This window comes from Neodiprion pinetum, chromosome 2 (assembly GCF_021155775.2).
Source record: "Neodiprion pinetum isolate iyNeoPine1 chromosome 2, iyNeoPine1.2, whole genome shotgun sequence".
NCBI lineage: Eukaryota > Metazoa > Arthropoda > Insecta > Hymenoptera > Diprionidae > Neodiprion > Neodiprion pinetum.
In genome coordinates this window covers 25358889-25385113 of record NC_060233.1, presented here as the reverse complement: position 1 = coordinate 25385113, position 26225 = coordinate 25358889, and the positions used below count along the sequence as shown (strand labels likewise).

The window sequence follows — 26225 nt, the reverse complement described above, 5'->3', positions numbered from 1 at the left end:
GATTTTTATGCTGTCTGCGTTGGTGGCAACCCAGAACGAATTTTTGCCATCACGGTCGCATCGGACATAGTTTCACCGACCTTATTTAACTGCAGCACCATGTTCTTTACTTTTGACACATGCTGCACCACCGTGTCACTCGATTCCATTCGATACGTATGAAATTTATTTAACAGAAGCAACTTGCTTGACGCCGACTTTTGTTCACATTGACTACACAGCACGTCCCACATTTTTTTGGCTGTTTTGTAGGTTATCAATGAAATTAACTGCGAACTTCCAAGAGTCGTCGAGATTAGTACTTTCGCCTTCGCATCCTTTTCCTCCCACGTGTTCTTTACCGTCGGCGTAGCATCCGCCGCTAACACTTCCGTTCCGTTCAATCACGATGTGTACCCGCGCTGCCCTAAACAAATTAGCCACCATCTCGAATTTCTACGTCAGGAAATTTGTTCCGTCCAGTTTTTCAATATGTTTCGCCGATATTATGTCCGACATTTTTCACAGTCTCTACCGCACACGCTATATCCGATCCAACAAATAACCCAGTTATCGCCCTCGGAAAAACTAAAAAAAAATTAGTTGCCACGTGCCTCGTGATGCCACCGACCTGTTGCCGAACCAACGCCAACGCATTAATTGACAATTGAACACTGAAATATTCCTTTCCTCTCAAGACTATTGGGCCCATAACCTGTTGAGATTTGTGGGGTACCAGAGGGAATAGTTTCATCGATCTGAGAATTAATTGAAACGCTGATGTTTATAGATTTAAAAAAGTTTAATTTTATTGACAAGAACACATCACGAGACTACGACAAACGTATACACACACAGGAGACACACGGGCCTGGAAAAAAACTTTTTTTTTCTCAGCGCCACCTCTCGCCACGGGATCACACCATAGCTTCTTCCTTGGAAACACGGCGCGTGCAGGCGCGGGAGGTACAGGTGCGACAAACATTCATCCATCCAACAATTAACATTACAGATTAGAAATAGATTCAACTTTTTTTTTATAGAATCTTGTAGAAAACTTCGAGGATTAATGAAAAATTATGAACTCCTACACTCCTTATTATTATCTATTGTATGCGCCTCACGTTTTTCGTTTTAAATCTGTATGCCGTTATAAATTTGTGTAGAGCTAGGATAACATTATTTTATACTCTTAGTCCGTTTAAAAAACGGGGTGAAGTGGAAAATAAAAATAATTTAAATAATTATTTTTAGCTTTTTAGTCTTGCGTCTGACAAATTCTGTAACCAATTTTAAACATCTTGGTAAGATTATGACTGAGACCATTCACTGTAATGAATATTATTATTTTATCATTATTATTTATTTATAGTACACTATTTGTACTATTTATGTATAACCATTTAAGTTAAGGTAACCATCACGTCAAAGGTAACCTCGGCGATGTAAAATTGCAACAGCACAACAATGATGAATAACATAGATAACAAAAGAATTCAAAACATGTACTACTTGCAATGATTATATCAGTATATTATATCAGAGGTTTTGGTAAGCTTTCAGTTGCGCCCTAGTCGTTCGTTACACTGAAAATCATTACTTGATAATATTGTGAGTTATTCTACATGAGGTGGCAGACCATGAAATAATTACGAGTTTGCGGAACTGTGGGAGCAGACGGTTCAAACACTTTTTTGAGCGTGTACAGCCCCCCTCTTATGCATCCTGAATAAACCGTCACTCGCCAAGAGCCCGTAAACAAAAATTTCAGTAATGATTTCACAGGCTCCCACTTTACCATAGGCAGCAGCCTTTAGTCTCTGATCTATAAGACGCTGTCTTGGCAGTGACGCACTAAAACTATTGGTATTTGTTTATATGGATTTGTGGCTTAGAAGGCGAACAACAAAAGGAAGGCCATTAATATATATATATATATATATATATATATTAATGTGTTAATATATTTCAATGCTGTAAGTAGCATAAATAAGTATACACACATGCGTGCATACTGTACATCGGAAGAATACGTGAAGCGGTCCATACTTGACGTAGAAGGAATAGGACCAAGGAGAGGATGAGACAAGGAATCGCAAGAAACGTTCTGAATGGGAGTTTATAGATAAATTGAGAAAAGGGCGGATAGCATAATTCCGAGAGTTCTTAACATGAAATCGAACGATCAGGGTTCGAGTCCGCGTCCGAACAATTCGAATTTTTTTTTCTCAAATTTTTCTATACAAACAAATAATGTTGCATTGTCATCCAGTTCTGAGACATATTTAATATTTCCAGTTTCTAGCTCATCGGGAAGTTAGTTTAAAATCGATTGCAAAATTTGTACCGAACAGACAAACAGACTAGAAAGCGAGTTAATAAAAAGGTTTTGATAAAATGCAAAGCCGAGCAGTCGAATCGTTGCGCGTTGTGATGTGATTCATATTTAAGCGATGCGCAAACCTACTAAAAGATCTAAATTATTCCCAAGTAATTGGAAAGCACTATCTTTATTATTCGTTATAATTTTCACGATTAGGTTAGGTTCAGAAAGCGAAACGGGCGGAATCGGCCCGCCATGCGCCAGTGACGCCTGCGCAGTATGTAACTCTCGTGCCTACTATGGTCGATTTAGAAATAATAATTTTTTTAACGTATCTTTATGATTTCATTATAAACAAAATTGGGTGCTGATCGCGCAAACATCGCGCGAACGATTGGCATGATACGATCTCTGAAATTTGCAAAACTAAATATGTAATATGGTATTTGAAATTGTAGTGCTGAAATTCAGCATCCTTCTTTCGTTTTTATTTTTCTCAAAAACGAACGAACGCACAAACGAAATCGAGTGTAATTCTTCGTACACGTACCCCGCGAAATAATCTAACGTAGTTTGCAACCGTTATTTTCACTTACGGTGCTAACTTTACAAACTTGATTAGATTCCGTCTCTTTACTTACCAATTTCGCGGCGTTAGCCGCCTGGTACACACGCCATGATACTTGCGCATGCGCACAAACTACAAGACTGGATTCGCAATTGAACTAGGAAACTTTCTACAGATCACAGTGTGAAATACACTATTTCTCGATATTTTGATCAACTAGATGTAATTTTTAATCGTGTTACTTGAATTTAAATCGATTTTAAAGGAGCCAAGAATTATATACCGCAGCCATCTTCGCTTAAGCACTCTTCCCGTCGAGCCGTTTACGTAAAGGTCCCATAGAATTATTATAAACAGAGCAGGAAAGCTTGTGGAATGTCACATTGCGAATAAATAGAGACAGAAGATCGCGGGGTGCTTTCTATTTCTTTCTGACTACTTGACATGCGTCACCGTTTCGTGTTTAGAAGAACAGTCGTTTACACATCGAGAATATCAAATCTATGGGTAATATGTTATACATATTGTTCAAAAAGTAAAATAATATTGATGCTGCTGATGAAAACTAAGAGGCATATTTCGGCTGTTTGTACGCTTAGGAAAATAAAATATTGATTGCTTCTTGAAGGCAGTGTAGTTTCATTCTGTACCTAGGCGTCGAGATAATTAGGAATTTCTACATTCATGTTTTGGCGGTATTTGCTGTGGGCTATATTAGCGTCGGATATCAAGGAAAAGAGGGAGGGCCGGGGCGATCAAGCAAATTGGGAGTCAGTTGCGCCTGGACCCGCAGTGGGATCGGAGCGAAAGTTGGAGTGAAACTGAACGAATTACGTCCCATGCTAGATCGAAGACGGACCAATAGAATGGCCGATTGTATATAGTCTAGGGACAAAGGTTCTGAGAACGATTCCTGGCATGAACGAAAGCCCCCAAGAACGCATATGGAAATTAGCAGATGAACGACATCGCATAAGAGCGACGTACGATTTCGATGGGATAAGGAGAGAGAGGCAGAGAGTGAGAGAACGAGATAGGGTAGAGTAGAGCGTGATAGAGAGAGATAACCGAGTCTCGTCATCCCACCCCCCTTCCTTGCCGCGCATATTATAAAATGTGATTGACTCACTGAACTATAATAATACTGGAACACTCACTGTATGGTTCGGTATACGGCTGGCTTTTCGGAAAGGGAGACAACTTGGACGTGAAGTACCGTCTCTCTTGCACCGATACAGTCTTTCAAAAAGCTTGTGCACTGGAGATCAGTGCCCCTTTCGCACGTGTTTTCTTTTGTAAATTAGTAACATTACATTTTTGTTTAGACTGTCCCGCTTATGTGCCGTAGCTAGTAAAAAGAGAGCACTTCACGTCTGACAATGAGCTATCTTTCTCACCGGAACCCCCGTCGCCGTAGTGAGCGCTCCAGTATTATTATAGTCCAGTGGATTGACTACGTATAGTCATCAAAATGGCAACTTGTATTGCATGAAAAAAGTGATACTTCCGCAATCACCAAAGAAGTTTTAGGTATGCTTACAAAAACACCTATATCTCACCTGCTCTATCTACAATATCTCTATGGAAGATCCGCCGCAGGATCAACCGTTCGCGGTACAAGGCTGACGCCTATTCTAAAACATTACTTGTCAGTTTCAATGCTTATACAATTGTAAAATTTTTAGAGTATCTTTAGTATCAAAGAAGGTATAATACTGATTGTAAGAGATAGCTTTAGCTAATATGATCATCCGATAGCTCAAAACTGAAAAAACTCTTCCATGCAAGTTACTGTACTGTTACAACTGTTATTGATTCAACGATATAACCTTATATTGAACACTGTTTTATTTCATAGTTTGTATTCGGATAGTTTTGTGATGATATTTTAAAAAATAAGCAGATCGTTACTGTTGTGAAATGAAATTTCTATACTTCGATTGAGATAATTTGAGGGTCATTCGAGTAAAACTTTTGGCGAATTCATTCGAAACCTGTCAGAAGCTCCATGGGATTCCATGATTTGGGAAACGATAGACTTTGAAGCAAGAATTAGCCTTACGAAAGAGATTTTATAACGCTTTACGATGAGGTTTGCGAGAGAGAACAGGGAACCTTTTGAGTTGACTGTGTTATGAAATTTTTTTACGATTAACTATAGTACGTGAGTGTTGATATCGCAGTAACTTGGGAATCTTGTGGATAACACAAGGGAGTTCTTTACACGGTATTTTATTAGTTGAATTCGAATTTTATACAGAGCGTGGTTGCCTAGCGTCCGTAAAGACTTAAACTTATATCATGAAGACTAGGGGTATATTCCGATATACACTGCGAGCACTGCAAGGTGTGACGTCAATTTAGTATACTGCGAAGCCGTTCCTTTATAGTTAGCTATACTGGTTACTGCTTAAAACGGAACGCAGTACAGTATACCGTGATCGACATTTTTTAGCGTTACTTTCATTTCATACATAATATTTGTTTCACACTGCAATAAACACAATTTATTCAAATTTTCCATTTTTGTTTTTAACGGCCGGTATTTTTAAATGACAATATTCAATAATAATAATTATCAATAGTGGAAGCTGTTAAATTTCTGAACGCTGTTGATCACGTGATCAAAGCACTGAGAGCACCTTACCTCGAAAGCACCAGTGTTCACAGTAGAAAAATGGCGACGATTTATGACGTCATATATTTCCCTAGGATACTGCGACTGTATACTGTTTGTCTATAACGGAACGAATTTCTCCCCAGTAAGAGCACTGAACAGTGCTCGCAGTGTATATCGGAACGTACCCTAGAGGGGCAGCTTTAGCTAGCCGTTGAACTGGTTCGCCCAGTTGAGGTATTTAACACAGAGGCCACCACTTATCGGCACGAATTTCTATCACCTAGTTATTCGAACACTCCTCCTCAATTCGTGTACTGTTTCGAAAAAGGGATTATATTATTATTATTATTATTATTATTATTATTATTATTATTATTATTGTACATCTTAAACTTTGAATAGAGAAACATTACTCTGAAGTCTCTAGGATCTCTAACTATGAGACATTAAATCAAACAAATCAACGAATTCCACGTGGTCTTTGGTAATAAAACAATCACAGATTCGCTGTTTTATCCTACTTTCAACATTCCTAATTTGTTGCACAGATTCTGATGTTGATCTTTGGGCAGCGCCTTGGTTAGTACGTCGGCTATTTGGTCCTTGGTGTTGATATATTTGACGTCAATCGTCTTCTTCTCAGCCAGATCTCTCACGAAGTTGTATCGCACGTCTATATGCTTAAGTCGTTTGTGCTCCCATCGGTGCAGAAGGTGGATACATGCCTGGTTATCTTCGTAGATGGTTAGAGAATTTTGTTGGTCAACTCTGAGCTCAGTGAGAAGTTTCTTGATCCAGAGCAGTTCCGCAGCCGCCATGGTTAAAGCTACGTATTCTGCCTCGGTTGATGAGAGACATACGGAGTTCTGTCTCCGTGTTCCCCACAGAATTGGATTCCCATGTAGGTGGTTCAGGTATCCCGTCGTGGACTTTCGGTCCTTCTCACTTCCAAAGCTTGCGTCTGCGTAGCAGCTAACGACAAGTCCTTGATTCTTTTTAAACAGAAGGCACAGGTCCAGCGTACCCTTGATGTATCTCAAAACTCTTTTCAGGCTTTTCCACAGAGCTTCTGTGTATTTGGTTCGATACCTACTGAGTACGTTCACAGTAGCGCTAATGTCTGGTCTTGTTGTGGTCCTAGCATACATCAGGCACCCGATTAGCTCCCTGTATGGTCTGTTTTCTTGAGTTATTTCTTCCGGTTGGCTGTTTTCTTCCTGAAGTTCGAGATTTACTTCCATCAGGTTTCCAACCGCCTTACAGTCTTCCATTCCGAATCTTGTTGAGAGTTTTTCGAAATAGTTCTTCTGACTTAGCACGAGAGTTCCACGTTCTGGTCTTTTCATTTTGATTCCCAAGAACGAGTTCAGTTCCCCGAGATCTTTCATCTTGAACCTTTGTTCTAGGGCTGTTTTTATCGTGTTCACTTGTCTTTCATCGGATCCTGCCATTATCATGTCGTCTACGTACAGGATCAGAAAGAACTTATGGTCATTTCTATGTGCGGTGTAGAGACAGCGGTCGGCGGTTGAGTTCTTGAGTGCAATCTTAAGTGCGAAGCTGTCGAATGTTTCGTTCCAAGCTTTAGGCGCTTGTTTAAGCCCATAGAGAGCCTTTTTCAGCTTGCAGACTTGTCCAGGTTTTCCGTCGAATCCAGGAGGAATTTTCATAAATATTTCTTCGCGCAGGTTCCCATGCAGAAATGCATTTTTCACGTCCAACTGTCTGGTGTGTAGATCAGCCTGGTTTATTACTGAGAGTAGAGCCCTCAATGTTGTAAGACGAGCGACTGGAGCATAAGTCTCTTCGTAGTCAAATCCACGTCTTTGGGCGCAGCCTTTGATTACGAGCCTAGCCTTGTGACGTTCAACATCTCCATCTACTCCTCGCTTGGTTTTGAAAACCCATTTACAGTCGATTGCTCGCTTTCCAGGTGGCAAGTCGACGATTTCCCAGGTTTTGTTGTCTATTATGGATCGGATCTCCTCATTAACTGCGTTTTCCCAGTCCGTTTTGTCGCTTCGAGTCGCTATTTCCTCGTAAGTTTTTGGGACGTCTTCAACGAATGTTTCTGCATTCATCGCTAGCAGGTAGTAGTCGTCCAGGTGTCGAGGCTTGATATTGTTCCTGGTGCTCCTTCTCGGTGTTGCAATCGGCTCCGGGTTTTCTGGTTTGAATTCAGTTCCTTCGGTTTCTTGCGAGAGGTCGTTTGGTTCCTCTCGTTCGAGTTCCATGTTTTCTTTGAGTTTTTTGTGTTCGGGTTCTGGTTCAGAACTGCTTTCTTCTTTTTCTTTTTCGAAGTTGTCCTTTAGCCAGTCGTTAGAGCTGCTTCTTTCAAATTCGAATTTCTTTTCCATGAAGATGATATCTCGCCCCTTGAGTATTTGTTGATCCTCCGGGCACCAAAGTATGTATCCATTCGGACAGTATCCAATCATCAGGCAACGTAGTGAGCGTGAGCTGAATTTTCCTCGCACGATTTCCTTGGGTACTTTCAGGAACGCAATGCAGCCAAAGGTTCTCAGTTTCTCCAAGTTAGGTTTGTGCCTGTACCACAGTGTTGCTAGCACCTCTCCCTTTAAGGCTGTGGTCGGACTGCGGTTGATCAGATAGACTGCGGTGAGTGTCGCGTAGTCCCAGAAAGTTTTCCCGAGCTTGGAGTTGAGTATCATACACCTTGCTCGTTCGACGATGATTCTGTTCATCCTTTCCGCGACTCCGTTCTGTTCTGGCGTGTACCTGACAGTGAACTCCATTTGGATGCCCTTTTCTTCGCAGAAGGTGATGAAGTCCTTTGAGATGTATTCTCTGCCGTTGTCGCAGCGAAATCTGCTCAGCTTGACGTTCCAGTGTGCCGTCGCCATCTCCTCGTAGGCCTTGAGATGCCGAAATGTTTCTGACTTCGTTCCCATGGCGTATGCGACGGTGAAGTGTGTATAGTCATCTACTACCGTCAGTAGATAGCGCTTTCCACTTCGCGAATTTGGCGAGATCGGTCCAAGAAGGTCGCTGTGGACGAGTTCCAGCGGTCTGGTGGTGCGCTGTCGTTGCTGCTAATGTGGCAGTTTTGCTTGCTTCCCTTCAATGCAGACTGTGCAGGTTTCCAGCCTCTCTGTGTTTCCGTCGGGCTCGATTCCGTCAGCCAGTGCCGGCAGGCGCTTGAGGCTGTCGTAGTTTAGATGCCCGAGACGTTGATGCCAGATCTGTGTCCTTGTGGCACCGTTACAAAGGTTGGCGACGACTGTCCTCCTCCTTAAGTCTAGCACGTACAGTTGAGAGTTTTCTCAAGTGGCGATTGCTGCAATTTTGTGGCCTTTCTTGATAGTCCCAACTCCATCTTTGACGGTTATTTCGAAGCCGTTGATTTCCAATCTTTTTACTGATAAGAGATTGTGGCTCAGCCCAGGCACGGCGAGTACTCGTTGGATACAAATCAGGTATTCATGACCATTGACTACGCCGATGACTTCCAGGTCACCGATATGGGTGGCCCTCAGCGACGTCTTTGACTTAGCGACGTTAATGGCGATGGGCTTTTCCAGCTCCCGAACATTGGTCAATTCTTCTTTACCTCGAACCAAGTGGTCAGATGCTCCGGAGTCCAATATTAATCGTGTGCCCGAATCGCATTCCGCCGTATAAGCCACGAGGCTGAAATGGTCAGTTTCCTCGCTTGCCAGCTTTGCTTTGGCCTTTTTCTTATCTTCCGGACAGTCGGCCCGTTTGTGCCCGGTTTTTCCGCAGCTGTGACATCTGTATGGAGAAGTTTCACCCTGGGTTGTTTTCACCCTGTTGGGGTACCTGCCCCCTCGACCGCCAAGGCGCTTCTAAACCGACCCTCTTTCGGCTACGAATGCTGTGGACTGCTCGCTCTTCGACGATTTTCTTGCACTCTGCTGGTCCCGCCTTTTCGATTCTTCGTCCAGCAACCGATTTTTTACGAATGTGACTGTCACGTCCTCTGCGCTCAAGGTTTCGATAGCTGTCACTACCGCGTCGATTTCGGTTGGCATGGTGAGCAGCAGATGACAAGCAATGTCTGATTTGGCCAAGATGGCACCGCTTTATCGCAATTCTCTGATGAGTTTATCAAATTTCCAGAAAAATGACGCTAACCTTTCACTTCCAGGATTAAATTTGAGGGTCAGGAGTGTTTTCCTTGGGAGTAGTTGGCTCGCTAGTCCTTTTCTTTCGAAGGTTTCTTTCAGGGATTTCCAGAGGTCGCGCGTCGTCTCTTTGTCTTAAGCGTATTCCACATGGCTGTCGGCGATTCGTTGAATTATGTGAGACTTACATTTTCGGTCGGACTTCTTCAGCTATGCTAATGTTTGGGTGGTTGCCTCTTCCCCTGCCGTGTCTTCCGGAGATTTCTCCGTGAACTGAAGTAGGTCGAGTTCCTCGAGTAGCGTTTCTATTCGAAACTTCCAATTTCCGAAGTTGCTGCCGTCGAAAAGGGGTATACGATACTTTGTTTCTCCGTCTTCTGACATTTTCCCTCCTTTTCAGCTTGATGACCGAGTAAAATACCGCACGTGCGACTGTTATTCGGCTCTGAGACGGTCAGTTCACTTCTAAATTCCGCCCGACGCATTGCACGAAAAAATTTCCTTCGCACGAACCGATTCCGAAGTACACAGCAAGGATGTGGCGTGACGCCATGCACGACCGCGTGTTTTCCAGTTGCACACTTCACTGTTTTTCGTTGATTTTACCAACTTCCACGTCCTGAGCCCATAACCTGTTGATATCGCAGTAAGTTGGGAATCTTGTGGATAACACAAGGGAGTTCTTTACACGGTATTTTATTAGTTGAATTCGAATTTTATACAAAGCGTGGTTGACTAGCGTCCGTAAAGACTTGAACTTATAACATGAAGACTAGAGGGGCAGCCTTAGCTCGCCGCTGAACTGGTTCACCCAGTTGAGATATTTAACACAGAGGCCATCACTTATCGGCACGAATTGCTATCACTTAGTTATTCCAAAAGTGAGAATATCGAGAAAAAATTTGCCCTAACATTTGGATGGCGAAATGCAATATTTTTAATTTTTGTAATAAATACTTTTTGATATCAAACATATTGTCAAGTGTTATACCCTTTAGAAAAACGATAAGAGGTGAAAACATAATTAAAATAATGGATTCAGAGAGAAATTCATTTGGTACATATTTTTAAAACATCGAATGAGATCCTATCAGTACTCTACTTGAATTGTAAAAAAGGCCGAAGAAACCGGAAGAGGCTAGAAATAGAATTGCGTTCTTTCGATAGATTTGAAATAAAACGTCCAATGTAGAATACATCGTTGATACATTTTTTTCTTTCAGATATAAACAAAATATATGCCTGTGAAGTCAGGAGACGACATCACTTGGAGCGCAAGGAAGGCGGCGGGTTTGATCCACAGGAATATGATAAATTTCCAGAACAATACATATCTACGTTCAGTAAAAAGATTGCTCCATATGCATCTGTGATTATTAATGGGATTTATTGGGCTCTTGACTCTCCAAAATTGATAACTATACCCGATGCAAAGAATCTCCTAAGACCAGCCCATACGCCTTGGTTGCCCACCAGTGTAGGGGCTCCAGCATTGCCGCATCGAATGTTAGCTATATGTGATATATCTGCTGATCCTGGTGGAAGTATTGAGTAAGAAGGCTTAAAAGTGGTATTTAATTCAGTCTATTTGCAAAACTGTACTTATTTTATGGATTCATTTATTTTTCCCGGGAAAAAATAATCACATATGATCTTATATGGATCGAGCATATCTGATCATATACAAAAAATTAGCCATGCCTGACCATGTATGGTCATGTATACACATCTATGTTTCTATATAGTCGTATCAGATCATACGTCAGTGAATATGACCACATATCCCGTAAAAAAAATTTCTGATATATACAGCTGTATCTGAATATTTCTCATGTTTACCTCAACTTCGTACAATACATTATACAGATCTACTATACACTCATAACTCAAACGTAGAAAAACATAAATTATGGGTAATTTCTTTATATACTAAACTTGCAATATTACACCACGTATAGGGAAGGATATCATGGATAAGACTAATTAACTTCTTAAAAAACAATTTTTCTGCAAAACTGAATTCGGAAGGTGGACTTAATTTTTGAAAGTTGGAATTATAGAGTGGAAAAATTGTGTTCAGTTTGATTTTTTAAATTCTTCATTAATAAATTACAGTTTCTTTGCACCAGGGATGACTTTATATGCCCTGATAGGGACATATATATCCTGTAATATCCATATCAGGTCATGTCAAGCCGTATCAGAAAATAATGTATAAATATATATGGCCGTATCTGACCAGATATGACTATATCCATTTATATATAATTTTTGAAAAAACCGGATATGATCGTATGTGTATGTACACCTGGGGACAATGAATCTGAGACGGCTAATTTTTTCCACTAGGCAGTTACGTTGGCAGCACAGAGAAACCTACAGCACCACAGTCGGCCGAGCGCGAAACAAACTCAATCTCAATAAACGTAACATAACCCATGACCGCCGAATCTAACCTTAGAATACCGCGGAAATAATGACTTGTTAGATTGACACGTATTGAGAGGGTATACATGTGAGGAAAGATGGAAAGGATTGGCTAGTTGCAGTTTGGGAGTAGAGGGAGCATTCTACTGATATAGTACACGGGGAGACATTTTATTGGAAGATTTAATAAAATGACGACCAGATTTTACTATTATTTCTCACAGTCTAGGGACATATCCGCGTTCTATCAGAAATTCCTATGTTACGTAGTAATTCACAAAATTACTAATTGTTATAGGAATTTAGCCTAGAAAGATTTTACTATTTACCAAAGACGATGGTAAAATATATGACAATTGGCAAAGATGACTCCAAGTCAGTATGGGAAAATCATGATCGCAGCGCCAAGCAATTTGCCATCGTGCGTTGGAAAGTGTGACGTTATTTTTACAAATTTTACCAATGACTCTAGGAAGAATGGTACAGCATAAATTTAAAAAGATTTTAGGGCGTCTGGTAATCACATCAATTTTCTGAATCCATTGTTTTGCTAAGATTGTATATATGGGGATTACACGGCAGATATTGTATTTACATCGGAGTTGACAATTAGAGAGTCACCTAATTACTTCCTCGCCTCACTGAAATTAACCTTAACTTATTGTTAGCTTCAATTTAACCTATACTAATCTTACTGTTAGCTATATGCTTGCTAGTCTGGAAGCATTCCATTTACATATTCATGTTTTAAACGCGGTTGGTTATATACTACCTGATGATAACTTGTAACACTAGCGAGAATTCCCATATCTGTCTGTAGCCATTTATAATCGGCGCAGGCGAAGTGAGCACCGGGAAATTTAAGTCTCATAAAAAAACAACCTTTGGCATGGAATATAAACTTCGATGCTGGGCAAGTATCGGATTTATTTATTCCTCGAAAAAATCTTCGGTGATGAATTTGCAATTCTCGCTGGAAATCTTTGTAACACAAGTTCTCGACTTGTGTTGTATTTTGATGCAGTCAGTCAAAGATATATTACATCTACTCTACATTCCTGTTCGGTATGGAAAATTCACCAGTATTTTGACGGAAAAAATATTAATCCGTTAGTTCATTAACGTTTTTCTTAGTATTATTTAATAATGAATATGGGTACCTCCTTCTACTACATTCGTTTTTACTATTTGTGTCAACTAGTGAAACATAGTATTCGAATATCAGCTAAAAAAATGTCACTCACTTACCTACGAAGACACTAACGCCGTGTAAACAGTCAGACTCTAATTGTAGGGACACAATTAACTTGAATCCGCTGCCAGTCACAGCACGGTGGAAACATTCTGGCGCCACAGCGTAGGTGAACCCTTATTACAACCCAGGTTTTTATGGAACAGCGCGAAACCTCACCTTTTGTTAATGTCGGGGTTTCAATTCGAGATTTCAATTACCACCATGCCTTAAAAGACCCAGTGTTCACACGGAGGGTTATATACTGACAACATGACGCAGCGCGTGTTTATGTGCATTCAGAGGAGGAATCAGCTGGAAGTTTCGGGAGGTGACTAGCCCATTCCCTCTCCACTGCGCGACGGTCCCTACTGCTGCTGTCATGGGCTGTGGCGAGCGTGTCGCTTCTCCCAAGAAACATCACTTTAGTGTCCCACTCCGAGTTCGTTATAACTCATGTATGTTGCAGAGCTCTGAACTCCAGAACATACTGTTAGCTTGAAACTGTTATACTTTGTATATCTATATATGTATTCACATACACACGCAGACACACACTACACTATACTGTATATACACTATACACTAGTATCTAATAAATCAGTTTTCTGTATAGCAAGCCTAACTAAGAGCACGTTTGTTTATCTATCCCGGTAAACCATGCAATCTATTTAACAATAGGTTATAGGCCTTATAATTTGTTTAAATTATTGATTGCACCGTTCGAATTTAACGAGATAAAAGTTTATTTTTGGTGGTTTCAGTGAATTTATAGTAGAAATTGGACAAAATAAATTCTAACCCCAAAACTGCTATAGTGTGGCTAAGTGCGCACGTGATCGTTGCTCTGAAAATTTTTCTAACCTTTGTGGTGTGTTAGTGCTGTGTTTTATGCTATACAAACATTTTTCTCATTTATCTCATTTTTTGCGTTACAATATTAGTTAAAACGTCAAAAACTTTGTGCAGAGAGATATTGAGACAAGAGAATCAATATAGTGCTAGGTGTTAATATTGATCAAAACTAAAAGTAAATACCAGATCTAAGTGATGATGGCTGACGTACAGCTAGCTGGTATAATTAAACTACAATCGAAAGAACATTACTCAGACTGATCCTTTGCAATGGAATATTATTTAAAAGACCAAGATCTGTGGGGTTGTATAGAAGATACTGAAAGCTATACACGTGATGGAAACAAAATGAATAAGGCGAAATCTAGAATCATCAGCTCAATACATGTGAAAAACTACTCCCATATTAAAAAGTGCTCCACTCCGAAGCAAATGTGGGACGAGCTGAAGAGTACATTCGATGGAGGTGGCCTAAATAGAAAAGTGGGTCTACTGTAAACGTTAGTAAGTACCAAACTTGATGATTATCCTAATACAGAAGATTACGTCAATAAAATATCTGAAACAGTTCAGAAGTTGGAATCTCTTAAGATGAAATTGGATAGTGAACTGGTAGGTGCTCTGCTTCTGGCTGGCTTACCTGACAAGTATGATCCTATGGTAATGGGACTTGAAGGATCAGGTCAAAAGCTTACAGCAGAGACAGTTAAATCTATTATCCTTCAAGATGTGATAAAAGATGAGAAAAGTGCAACAGAAAATGCTTACGCAGCAAGGAATTTTAACAGAAAGAAGTTCAACAACAACAATAACAACTTCAACAAGAAGAATAACTACAAGAAGCAGTTCAATAACAATAGCAACAAGAATAGAAGATGCTTCAAATGCAACACCTATGGACACATAGCAAAAGACTGCAGAGTGAAAACAGAAACCAGCAACTTGGCAAAAGAAGATGACGACGAAGAAGCAGTCGCTATTGTATGGATGATCACAAATGAAAAGTGTAAGGAGTCAGATTGGTATCTGGACTCAGGCTGTACTCAACACATGACACCATTTCAGAGGTGTTTATCTGAATTTAACACAACAAAACCAAAGATGGTAAGGTTGGCTGATAATAGGTTAGTAGAATCCACTGGCCAAGGAGTTGCTAAAGTTAACCTATCAAACATGGACAAACCAGTGATTTTAAAGAACACACTACTCGTACCTAAACTACATGCAAACTTAGTCTCCATACACAGACTAACCGTGACTGGATTTCGAGCAAGTTTTGATGACGAAAAATGTGATATTATAAGTAAGAAGACTAATCAAATTGTTGCCACAGCAATCAAAGAAGGAAAGATGTGGAAGTTTATCAGAAAAGATGAAGAAACTGCAGCTCTAGCCAAAACTTCAAAAGTGCCAAACGCTATATGGCACAGAAGATTAGCCCATTTGAACAGGCATGACATGCTAAAGTTAAACGAAATGGCCACTGGATGTAAAATTATTGGAATAGATCATCAGGCATGTGAAAGCTGTATCAAAGGTAAACAAACAAGATTGCCATTCCCAAAAGAAAGCCAAAAAGCAGAAGAATTACTTCAGATAGTGCATTCTGATATGTGTGGCCCAATGAATATTAGCTCATTAGGTGGAGCAAGGTATATACTAACCTTCACAGACGACATGAGCAGATTCACACACGTATATTTTTTAAAGGCAAAATCAGACTTACTGGAGTATTTACAAGATTATGTAAATTTGGCCGAGAATCAAACAAACAAGAAAATGAAAACTCTCAGATCTGACAATGCACTGGAATACAAGGACAAAAAAGTTCAAGACTTTCTCAAAAGGAAAGGCATAAGATGGGAATCATCATGCCCTTACACACCAGAGCAGAATGGAGTTGCTGAAAGGAAAAATAGAACCATCGTGGAAAAAGCAAGGACAATCTTATTAGAGTCAAATGCTCCAAAGTATCTATGGGCCGAGGCATCATATACAGCAAACTATCTGATCAATCGTTCACCTTCAAGAAGTATTCAATCAACGCCATTTGAACTTTACACAGGCAGGAAGCCAGACTTAAGTCACTTAAAAGTTTTTGGATGTACAGCAATGAAACATATACCAAAAGAACAGAGAAAGAAATGGGATGAAAAATCAAGTAAAAGAATGTTTATTGGTTATAGTGAAACTCAGAAAGGCTACAGGTTGTTTGATCACAACACAAAGAAGATTACCGTTAGCAGGGACGTAATTTTCATAGAAGAGGAAATGTTTTTCAAACCAAAGGAAGCTCCAGCGGTTACTTTACCTGAAAAAGAAGAAAAAGAAGAAGAATTTGTATACTTACCACTTGAAAAGTGCCTAGAAAAAATAAATTTAAATCAAGAAATAGAAGAAGAAAGAGACTCAACAGGTGTAGTGGATATGTCATTAGATGAAACAGTTGAAATTCATAGACAAGAAATGAACGATCAACAGCAAAATCAACTTGAAAATAGGCAAGCAGAAGAAGAAGAAGAAGTCAGAGAGCAAGTGATAACACAGACTCCGACCAGGCCTACGAGAAACAAGAATCCACCAGCAAAGTTTAAAGACTACGTTATGACTGCGAATGTCAAAACAAAAAGAAAAAGAGAAGAGGAAACAGAAAAGATAAAAGAGCCTAAAACTTGGCAAGAAGCTCTTAATTCAAAACTCAGAGATGAGTGGTACCAGGCAATGAAAGTTGAAATGGAAAGATTTAACGAAAATGAAGCTTTTACACTTGTAGAATTACCCAAAGATAGAAAACCGATTGACTTAAGATGGGTGTTCCAGATCAAGAGAGATAAAAATGGCAAAATAGTAAGACTCAGACCAAGACTCGTCGCCAAAGGATTCATGCAAACCATCAACATCGATTATTTCAAGACATTTGCACCAGTTGTACGCTACGCTACAATTAGATTTTTGGTGAGTCTAGCCATGAAGTATGATCTGGAGATTTATCATTTGGATGTGGATGCTGCATTCTTGAAAAGTTTACTAAAAGAAGAAATTTACGTCAATCAACCAGAACCATTTGTACAAAAAGGAAGTGAAGATAAAGTATTAAAGTTGAACAAAGCAATATATGGACTCAAACAAGGATCAAAAGCGTGGCACGAGACGTTTACACAAATACTAGTTGAGATGAACCTCAAGCAAAGTGCAGTTGATCCATGTGTGTACCAGTATAAAAACAATCAAGATTGGATCATCGTCGCCATTTACGTAGATGACCAAATGGTCCTAGTCTCGTCGAAACAGTTAAAAGAAGACTTTGCACAAGCCATAGCAGAAAAACTCAAGATCAAGGATCTAGGATTACTCAAGTTCTTTTTGAATATAAAATTCGAAGTTCAGAGGGAGAAGGCTCTAACGTACGTCACACAAGAGACTTACATCAATAACATGATAAGTAACTTTAGATTAGAGGGAGCAAACGATGAAGACACTCCACTAGAACCAGATGTGAAATTAGATAGAAGCGACTCAAGTCCTGTAACGCCAAATTTTCCATACGCTGAAGGAGTAGGTACCTGTTTATACTTGAGCCAAACATCCAGGCCAGATATCTGCTTTGCAGCAAGTTATCTTAGCTCATTCAACGCTAATCCAAAGAGAATTCATGTTGCAGCGCTTAAACATTTGATGAAGTACCTGCATGGAACAAGAACTTTAGGACTGAAGCTTCAAAACGACAAATCTAATCAGATAGTAGGCTATTCAGATGCAGATTATGCTAATGACGTGAGAGATAGAAAATCAATCTCTGGCTACATATTCTTTTACAACGGTTCTCCAATCTCATGGTCAACAAAAAAGCAGAAGACAGTTGCAGCCTCTACTTGTGAAGCCGAATATCAAGCTTTATCCGCTGCCTGCTCAGAAGCTAAGTGGTTGAAACAATTAATCATGGAGTTTGATCCAGAAGTAGCTTCTAAACCAATAATTATAAAAGTAGATAACAACAGTGCAATAAATCTAGCAGAGAATGAAAGCTACAAAAGTAAAGTCAAGCATATCGACACCAAACACCACTTCATAAGGGATATGTGGAAAAACAACATCATTGAAATTGAACATGTATCAAGTACGAAGATGGTAGCTGATTATCTGACGAAGCCGCTGAAGAAAGAAAAAAATTTATTCTGCCTCAACAACTCAGGATTAGAAGAAACAAGTGATAATTAATTATAAGACTTTTTCTATTATCACAACAAACAAAAAGAACATTTATTTTATTTTGTTATTAATAGTTTAGAGGGAGTGTTAGCTTGAAACTATTATACTTTGTATATCTATATATGTATTCACATACACACGCAGACACACACTACACTATACTGTATATACACTATACACTAGTATCTAATAAATCAGTTTTCTGTATAGCAAGCCTAACTAAGAGCACGTTTGGTTATCTATCCCGGTAATCCATGCAATCTATTTAACAATACATACGTATTTTTTTCATCGGCGGAAAAACGGTTTAAAAGTGTAACCCCATTCCCCAAAGTAAGGTATGTCAAGGGACGATTTGGTAGTTTCACCTATAAGCAATCGACCGATTTCAATGAATCAAAAACGAATATTTTTCTTATGTAAATCAGAGTGACGAACACTATACATATTGAAAAAAAACGTTGGTGGGTGAACATTATTTTGACGACCATAATTTTTTACACCACCTTCGAACTATGATTGGTAATACATAAATGTAATATTATTCATAAGGATACAACATAGAAATATAATATAATACAAATGCAATATTTTGTAATAGTGACCAAACAAGAGTGGTTTCGGCAATTAAGGGCGTTGCCTAGCTAGAAAGCGCGGGCTACTCCGCTTCCCGCGTTAACCGTGGCGAGAGAGAGGGTAAAGAAACAAGTGAGACGGAGCAACCGAGCTGTCGCCGGAGTGGGGCGGGTGACGCGGCTATCCTCTTCCACCCCTCACGGGCATTCGATTTCAAATACTTTTAAACAGCCCAGTGTATCGCGCTCGGCACGACGCAGCGCCTGATGAATAATGGAAAAAAAAAGTAGACTCCTTTCAGATTCCACTTGAAAGATTTACTAGTAATACAGAATTTAATAAGGAACCCGAAACTATTTTTTTTATAATTCGAAAACTTGTCATTAATGAGGTAAAAATCGTCAAATATTTGAATTGTTTATAAAAATTGGGATTTTCAATAATGTTCAACATTGCATTTTTTTATGAAAGCTTATTCGTTCACCTTCCGAATGCACTGTAAATGATGTCTTTACGTCGAATAGAACCGGATATATCCCAGCTCCTTTTGGATAAAAATTGAATGATTGTCTTGTAACTTTCGAAAACAAACATAATTCGGACGAACACCAAAATGCGTGTCGATTCTCTTTACCTTTATTTCATGTGAAAAAAAGTATGAATAGATTGAAAAAATACGAGGTCATTTTTTGATTGACGTGACGTAGAATTCCTTATGCGTATGTTGATATAGATATACGTTCTTCATATTTCAACGAAAATTATATTCACCGGCGTCCGTATTTCTACGCAATGCGATCACGTGACTGGTAATAGTCTAATAGCCGGTATTCATAGTCAGGTTCGATTTGCAGGACTGTCTTGAGGCAGCTCAAAGCATAGCTTGATCGGCTGAGAGCTGTTCCTAATACAGTCTCGAAAATAATACGTAACTATTCACGAATACCGGCCAGACGTCGTCACAGGTCATTTTAAATTGAAAATGTAACGAATAGCTGTGAGCAAATTCATGATATAGCAACGAAAATATCATCAATCTCCCAGGTCTCACCACGTGGAGGTCGCTATCAAACAGAGACCCGCCTAACCCGTCCCTACCTCCCAACCATGATCGGGTTTGCACCAAACAAATACAAAATGATGAAAAATAATATAAAATGGTAAAAGTAAAATTGAACTCGTTTAAACTTAATAAACATAATCACGAAATCTGTATGAGAAGGATCTCATAGAAATTAAATTGAAACAGTATAAGTGAAACATGACAGTAATCTTGATAAAGAAAATTGATATAACAAAGCATCGAGCATTGTATACATTATATGGCTAAATAAATTCTATAGAAAGCGCAAACTATGGAAAGTAGTACGTCACGAGTGCAGGTCACAGATAGTAATGAAAAAATAGGCTATAGAATATTTACATAATATATAGGTATGCACGCAGTCTGGTCCGACTGCAGAAAGTATTCCTGGAATGAATAATCAGATATATAATTATAACGATATGACTAGCAAATTTTTAGCACAGTAATACATATAACTAACTAAACATAAATCACAGAAATATTGCACGTAAGCTATATACAAAGCTATTATATTTATGTACATATGTACATATATTTAGATTACAGTGTTTTGTCGTCTGTCGGTCGTGAATTTACTGTTTCTTACGCGCGGCCTTATCTGGGCTTCGATGATTTGAGGGGGTTCGCGGATTGAGCGTTGTCGGGCGCGTCTAGAATCTACGATTTCGGGTTACAAACAAAAGTAAAAGAAATCTGCTCATTTATTCTCCATTTTTTCGGTCCAGAATTTATCGTCACGTTTTATTTTATCAAAAATCAATCCCTTTGACGTCCAAACTATAAAATAGCACCACTTCCTATTCGTAATGTGTAGAAGACCTTGGAGCTGATACATGTAATTATGAGAAAGCTCTAACTTGGCTTTTCCACCGATTATTTTCGTCTCAAATATTAATTCTGTATCCCAAAAATCTATCGAGCGAGCGCAGCGAGCGAGCAAAATTTTTAAATGTTCAAGCGAAATCCCACAAAAAGTACTGATATCCCCAAAAAGCACCTCTGTTGCAAAAACCTTTCGCCAAGTATATTAATGTGACAGCCACCCACAAAACAGCCACCTACAAAACTGTCATCAAATCAGATACTGCTGCCAAGTATAATTTATTTAGAAGCTAATGATGATTTTGATATACTATAACGACAAAAAAAAAAATTGAAATCAAAATTGAAATTGAAAAAAAAAAATTGGAGATAGTGGTAAAGGCGGGCTTTTTTAAAACAAGCACAAGAAAATACAAGTCGAGCTATATCAATGTTGTAATGGCAATATAAACATGGGCCCGCCAAGTACCACGTACTCCAATTTTTTTTTTTATCAAAATTTATGTTTTTTTTTTTTAGAATTTCAATTTTGATTTCAATTTTTTTTTTTTGTTTTGTCATCATTAGTTATAGTATATCAAAATCATCATTAGTTTCTAAATAAATTATACTTGGCAGTAGTATCTGATTTGATGACAGTTTTGTAGGTGGCTGATTTGTAAGTAATGTGTGCATGTTTGATTACCCCAGAATTACGTCAAGTTTATTTCTAAAAACAAAACGCGCGTATTTTAGTGGCCTAATACGTACACGCCGTATTTACTTTGTATGGAAAATTCTGCCAGGTACATTGTAATTTTACCTTGGATACTTAGGTAGTCACAATAAGTGATAAGAATATTCCTTATGATCGACAAAGTGTAAACACTCATGCTAATTGCCGAATATCGATTTCGATCATTCAACCTGAACACGTAACAAATTGATGACATATTTTAGCGACTAATGCAAACCGGGCTAGTACCACACGTCACAATGCATTCTAGTTTATATTTTCGTATGTATAAAAAAACTAGAGAATGAATGTATACTGCTATTATGAACAGCACTATCGGCTCTTGAAAGTACCTTCTTAAATTAAAGCCCTGCGATTGTTCGTACTAAAGTGATTGAATCTCGAAGTCGGAGAGGATGCGACATCAATCATATAAATAATTCGATTTACCTAATTTTTTCCTGAAATTTGCCAAAATCTTTATGCCGGGTCGTTTCTCCTTCTTCAAAGACAGGTTCCTTCTCTTCTTAGCCATCGCGGGAATAAATACTGACTCGAAATAATAAAAAACACGGTAGAAAAACACAAGCAAAAATAAAAGCGCGGAACACTATCCACGTGCCGAGCGACGAGGATCCGAACGAGGGGAATTGTAGTGGGGGGGTTTGAGTCTACTCTCATCGCCTGTAGTTCGCATGGTCGCCGGCCAACGCGGTCGTGGCGCTAGCAGCCGCCCGCCTTTTGCGCGAAAAATTTGCTGTTTTATGCTTCGTGATTTTCCTTCTCATTTCCTCATTTTTGAAGATACTTAGGTTCTTAGGGAGTCATTTTGAAGATAAAGAATAGATCTGTGTCGCCTTTTTCGCCGAATTGCGAAAAAAAATTCACTGTCCGCTGTGTTTCACTTCAAACATAACGTACTTTCAAGTACGTTTTACGCAAATCTGAAAGTGAAATCGAAAATTCGGCAAAAAAGGCGACACAGATCTATCCTTTACCTTCAAAGTGACCCCTTAAGAACCTAATTATCTTCAAAAATGAGGAAATGAGAAGGAAAATCGTGAGTCTCTGTTTGCGCGCGCTCTTCAAGGCATAGGCAACGCCCTTAAATTTATTTCTCAATGAAATGTTGTACGCCTGTTTCGAACATTTTTATTTAGCAGCACCCTGATTAAAAATTTATTTATATGTGTTTGAATAACCTTACAGTTACATGTTGTCCTTTATTGTCATTAAACTAATAACTTTCTGTATGTATAAATTTACGCTATCAAATTCACTTTCGCCTACAATGAGTGAATGAGCACCTAACAGTATAATTCGGCAAAGGAGCAGATAATCTGCCAGTCGCTATTCCCAGAATTGAGACGTCACCGAACGGCTGCTGAACGCTCCATGATACGACCAACCTCTCTTATAAAAGCGCCACCGCGGAGCGGCTCTCACTTCTAGTCTGACCACCGCCGAGTTGACATCAGCCTTGAGTGTAACAAGACCCCATATTGGTTAAATCATAGGTTGACAATGAGTACCCTCTTTTGCTTTACCGCACCGAGTTTGTGCACTCATCCAAGGCACCTAGTTCGTGCAACCTTCTTGAGAGTATTTAATGCACCTAGTCCGTGCACTCTATCCAAGGCACCTAGTTCATGCAATCTTGTCCGCTGCGCCTAATTCGCGCTCTTTTCTCTAGACGACTCGTTCGCTTACATTCATGAAACCCATTATGTGTACTATTTCCTTGAAGTCTGGATACTGTCTACTTACCTTTGAAAATTAACGAACTTGTGCCTACATTTGTGGACAAACCTCCTCAATCAACAACGAACTAACGCTGTTTCTTTACTTTTCAGATTCTTTCAATACAGAACTACTCACGCTACGTTATAACACCACGCCTGCTCTTCCAATTTGCATCAATTTTCGTATCTTACTTCAGTTATTATAATTCTCTTTACGATATATCTTTTCTTCTCGCAGACTCAGTTTGGTCCTTTAATCGATTCATCCGAGCCAAGCCCTTATATCAAACAAAATGTATGCATCAGTTAAAAAATTCGTCAGAAATTTGAAAAGAATGTTCAATTTTTAACAAACACAAGTTGATACAAAGAATCGACCTTTCCAGTATATGAGTGATAAAATCTTTTGGTGGTTAATGTGTATCACTGTTTCACAACAAATGAACTCGGTGATCACGCTAATATTGAAAACATGCTTTTCCAGGCGTATGAAATAGGGCGGAATTTTTTCCGACATGCAAATATAAGTATTGGTACTCACTATCTCTTCAGGGGGAGTTTACTCCCTTTATGGAGTTTTTTTTTTTAAATACGTCAGAGTACACGTACACGGCAGTCGTGTTTTCAATATAATGACACCATTTATATCAGAATGGTTTGGTAAATGTTTGATGCCGTGAGTGAAAAGATAAATAGAGAGGATGGTTCACCTCAGACACATCTAATAATTTTGTGACGTGATGAAAGGCCAACTACGAGCTGAAAGATATATTTTGATTTAGCAGACATATTTTAAACACACGGGACACAGCTACCATAAGGAAATTCATGTAAGGGGTATTTACCCCCTTAAACTTGCGTTTTTGCGAAAGCCATGTAAACATTCATATCGTTTTCCTTTTAAAATGGCACTGGTCTTATTTAAATCAATTCACAACTTTTGAATAAAGGACACAAAAAATAAAAGTTGAAAAGTAGTTCACCCCTCAATTTTATATATTTTTTTAAATATCTCTAGTAGTCTCTACACTGATTAACATGAGAAGCATTTTCGTTTTTGATTCGTTGGAATTAGTTCATTACTTATAGGTGAAACTGCCATATCGTCCCGTGACATGCCTGATTTTGGGGCGTTGTTTCATTTCTTTAAACTGTTTTTCCATTGACGAAAAAATACATGTCTTTTAGCTTTCAATGTTCTACAACATACGTTAGTTGTAACGAAATTCGAGGGAGACAAAAAAAATTATGTTCGTTGCCAGTGTGAGAGCTTCCTCTTTCACCGCTCACCGTCTGGTATCTTATTACACTAGGACCTCGATAATTGCAATTGCGATAACTGCAACAATCCCCACTATGCGACCCATATCGATCGGTGTGGCGCGTGGTGGGAGAGTGCCGGCCTCAAGCCGGTAGTCTCGTAGCACGATTTTTAAAATAAGGGCGTATTCTGGGGCTGCTCAGATGTTATATGTATGTAGAACTCGTTGTTATTCTCGGTTTTTTCGAGGGGCAAAGATGTAATTTGCAAAGGTGCAATTTCATCGCACCAATTTTCGCTAATATTTTCCGATATGTATATTATATATATATATATATATATATATATTGAAACGATTCGAGTTTGCACGCTTTCGCCAATGAGACGTACAGTTTATTCGCGGGCTTTGTTTCGCCAAAACTTCACACGCTATGTGTGATATTTAGCGCATACTCGAATGATATATTTGTTTTGAGAGTTTTCTGTCTCTGGGATAGAGCTGCAGGATTCGGTCTCTGGACACGGAAGGAAGGTGGAGAAGGATGACTTGTTAATTGTGTGATTAACTCCTGGAACAGCCCGAATAGTTTGACCACTCCAACTTGGTTTTTCGAGATAGCCTCAGAATTTGTTTTCTCACCCTCATGTGCACAGGCACGAGTGGAATAGACCCATCATCATAGGCCGTGTAAACGGTTGCGGGTCAAACTTGATCTGTGAGTGTGAAGCACGCACAGATAGATCGCTCTGAGAGGTTGACTCGTGATGCGAAATTATTTATTTCGGGAAAGGAAATATAGCAATGATACGTCAATGTTTTGTTCCCGTGAGGCGGGATAAGAGACAGGATGAAAGGTTGTGAACTTATTCTTCTGGTAATCTCTAAGAGATTTTCGATAATTTAGGAAGGGATAGTTCTTCCTTATTTGCTCTGATATTAATGAAGTTTGCCTGCGGCAAGACTGACTATTAATTGCGTGATAGCGTGTTGGTCAGAGGGACGGTATTTGATTATTCTGGATCGTTGACTAGTCGGTTTTGGTGATGGATAATGATTTGTTTAGTGGGAACTAAGACAGAATATTATTCGTGTGCTAGTACGGTAGTCGGAAGGACTTGGATGGTAGTTCGGTTTACCTATGGGTAGACTCAATATTATTTATGTGATAGTCTGGTCGTCAGAGGGACGGTATTTGATAATGAGGAATCGTCGCTGAAAGTTGATTTTGATATTGTAATTATTCGTTTAGATAGTACTGAAACAGAATATTACGTGAGTGATAGCACAGTAGTCAGAAAGACTTTGATAGTGATTCAGTTTGCGTATGGCAAGACTGGATATTACTAGCGTGGTAGTTAAAGGCAAGGGGATTCTACGCAAATGTACCTTCACCTGTATTAAGACTTTCAGTCGCTATGACCGTGACTCTCTACGGGTTCAGGTGTCCTACCTACGGGTCGGGAGATTGTGAGACGATCACCGTATCTGAGCTATGAGGTCAGACGTAATGCTGTTCTTCACTCAGACACGGCTCCCTGGTACCTAAGGAGTTTATTTTATTGAAAACAAATAGGATTTATTAGTACGCTGAATGCCCTCCTTTGATGGGAAGTGGTGTTGAGGATTCCTTGCACGGGTACTCCACGTCTCCTGATCATGGGTCCTTGGTGTCCGGCTCCTCGTGGATGTGGGAAGTATGGGTC

At 39.3% G+C, this 26225-nt stretch overlaps 1 protein-coding gene and 1 long non-coding RNA gene across 7 annotated transcripts in view; one reads left to right on the top strand and one right to left on the bottom strand.

Moving 5' to 3' along the window:
* Nucleotides 1-26225, top strand: part of LKRSDH (lysine ketoglutarate reductase/saccharopine dehydrogenase) — an 82712-nt gene that overhangs the window by 38762 nt on the left and 17725 nt on the right. For all 6 annotated transcript variants that reach the window (XM_046609944.2, XM_046609946.2, XM_069133632.1 and 3 more), the window contains one exon: nucleotides 10820-11147. In XM_046609944.2, coding sequence (XP_046465900.1) covers nucleotides 10820-11147 — 328 coding nt within the window. The remainder of the gene's footprint in view (nucleotides 1-10819; nucleotides 11148-26225) is intronic.
* LOC124211169 (uncharacterized) lies at nucleotides 22659-24578 on the bottom strand. The gene is made up of 3 exons (XR_006881413.1): nucleotides 24106-24578; nucleotides 23802-24019; nucleotides 22659-23538 (listed from the first exon to the last, which is right to left on the bottom strand). It is a non-coding gene; the product is annotated as an uncharacterized lncRNA (long non-coding RNA).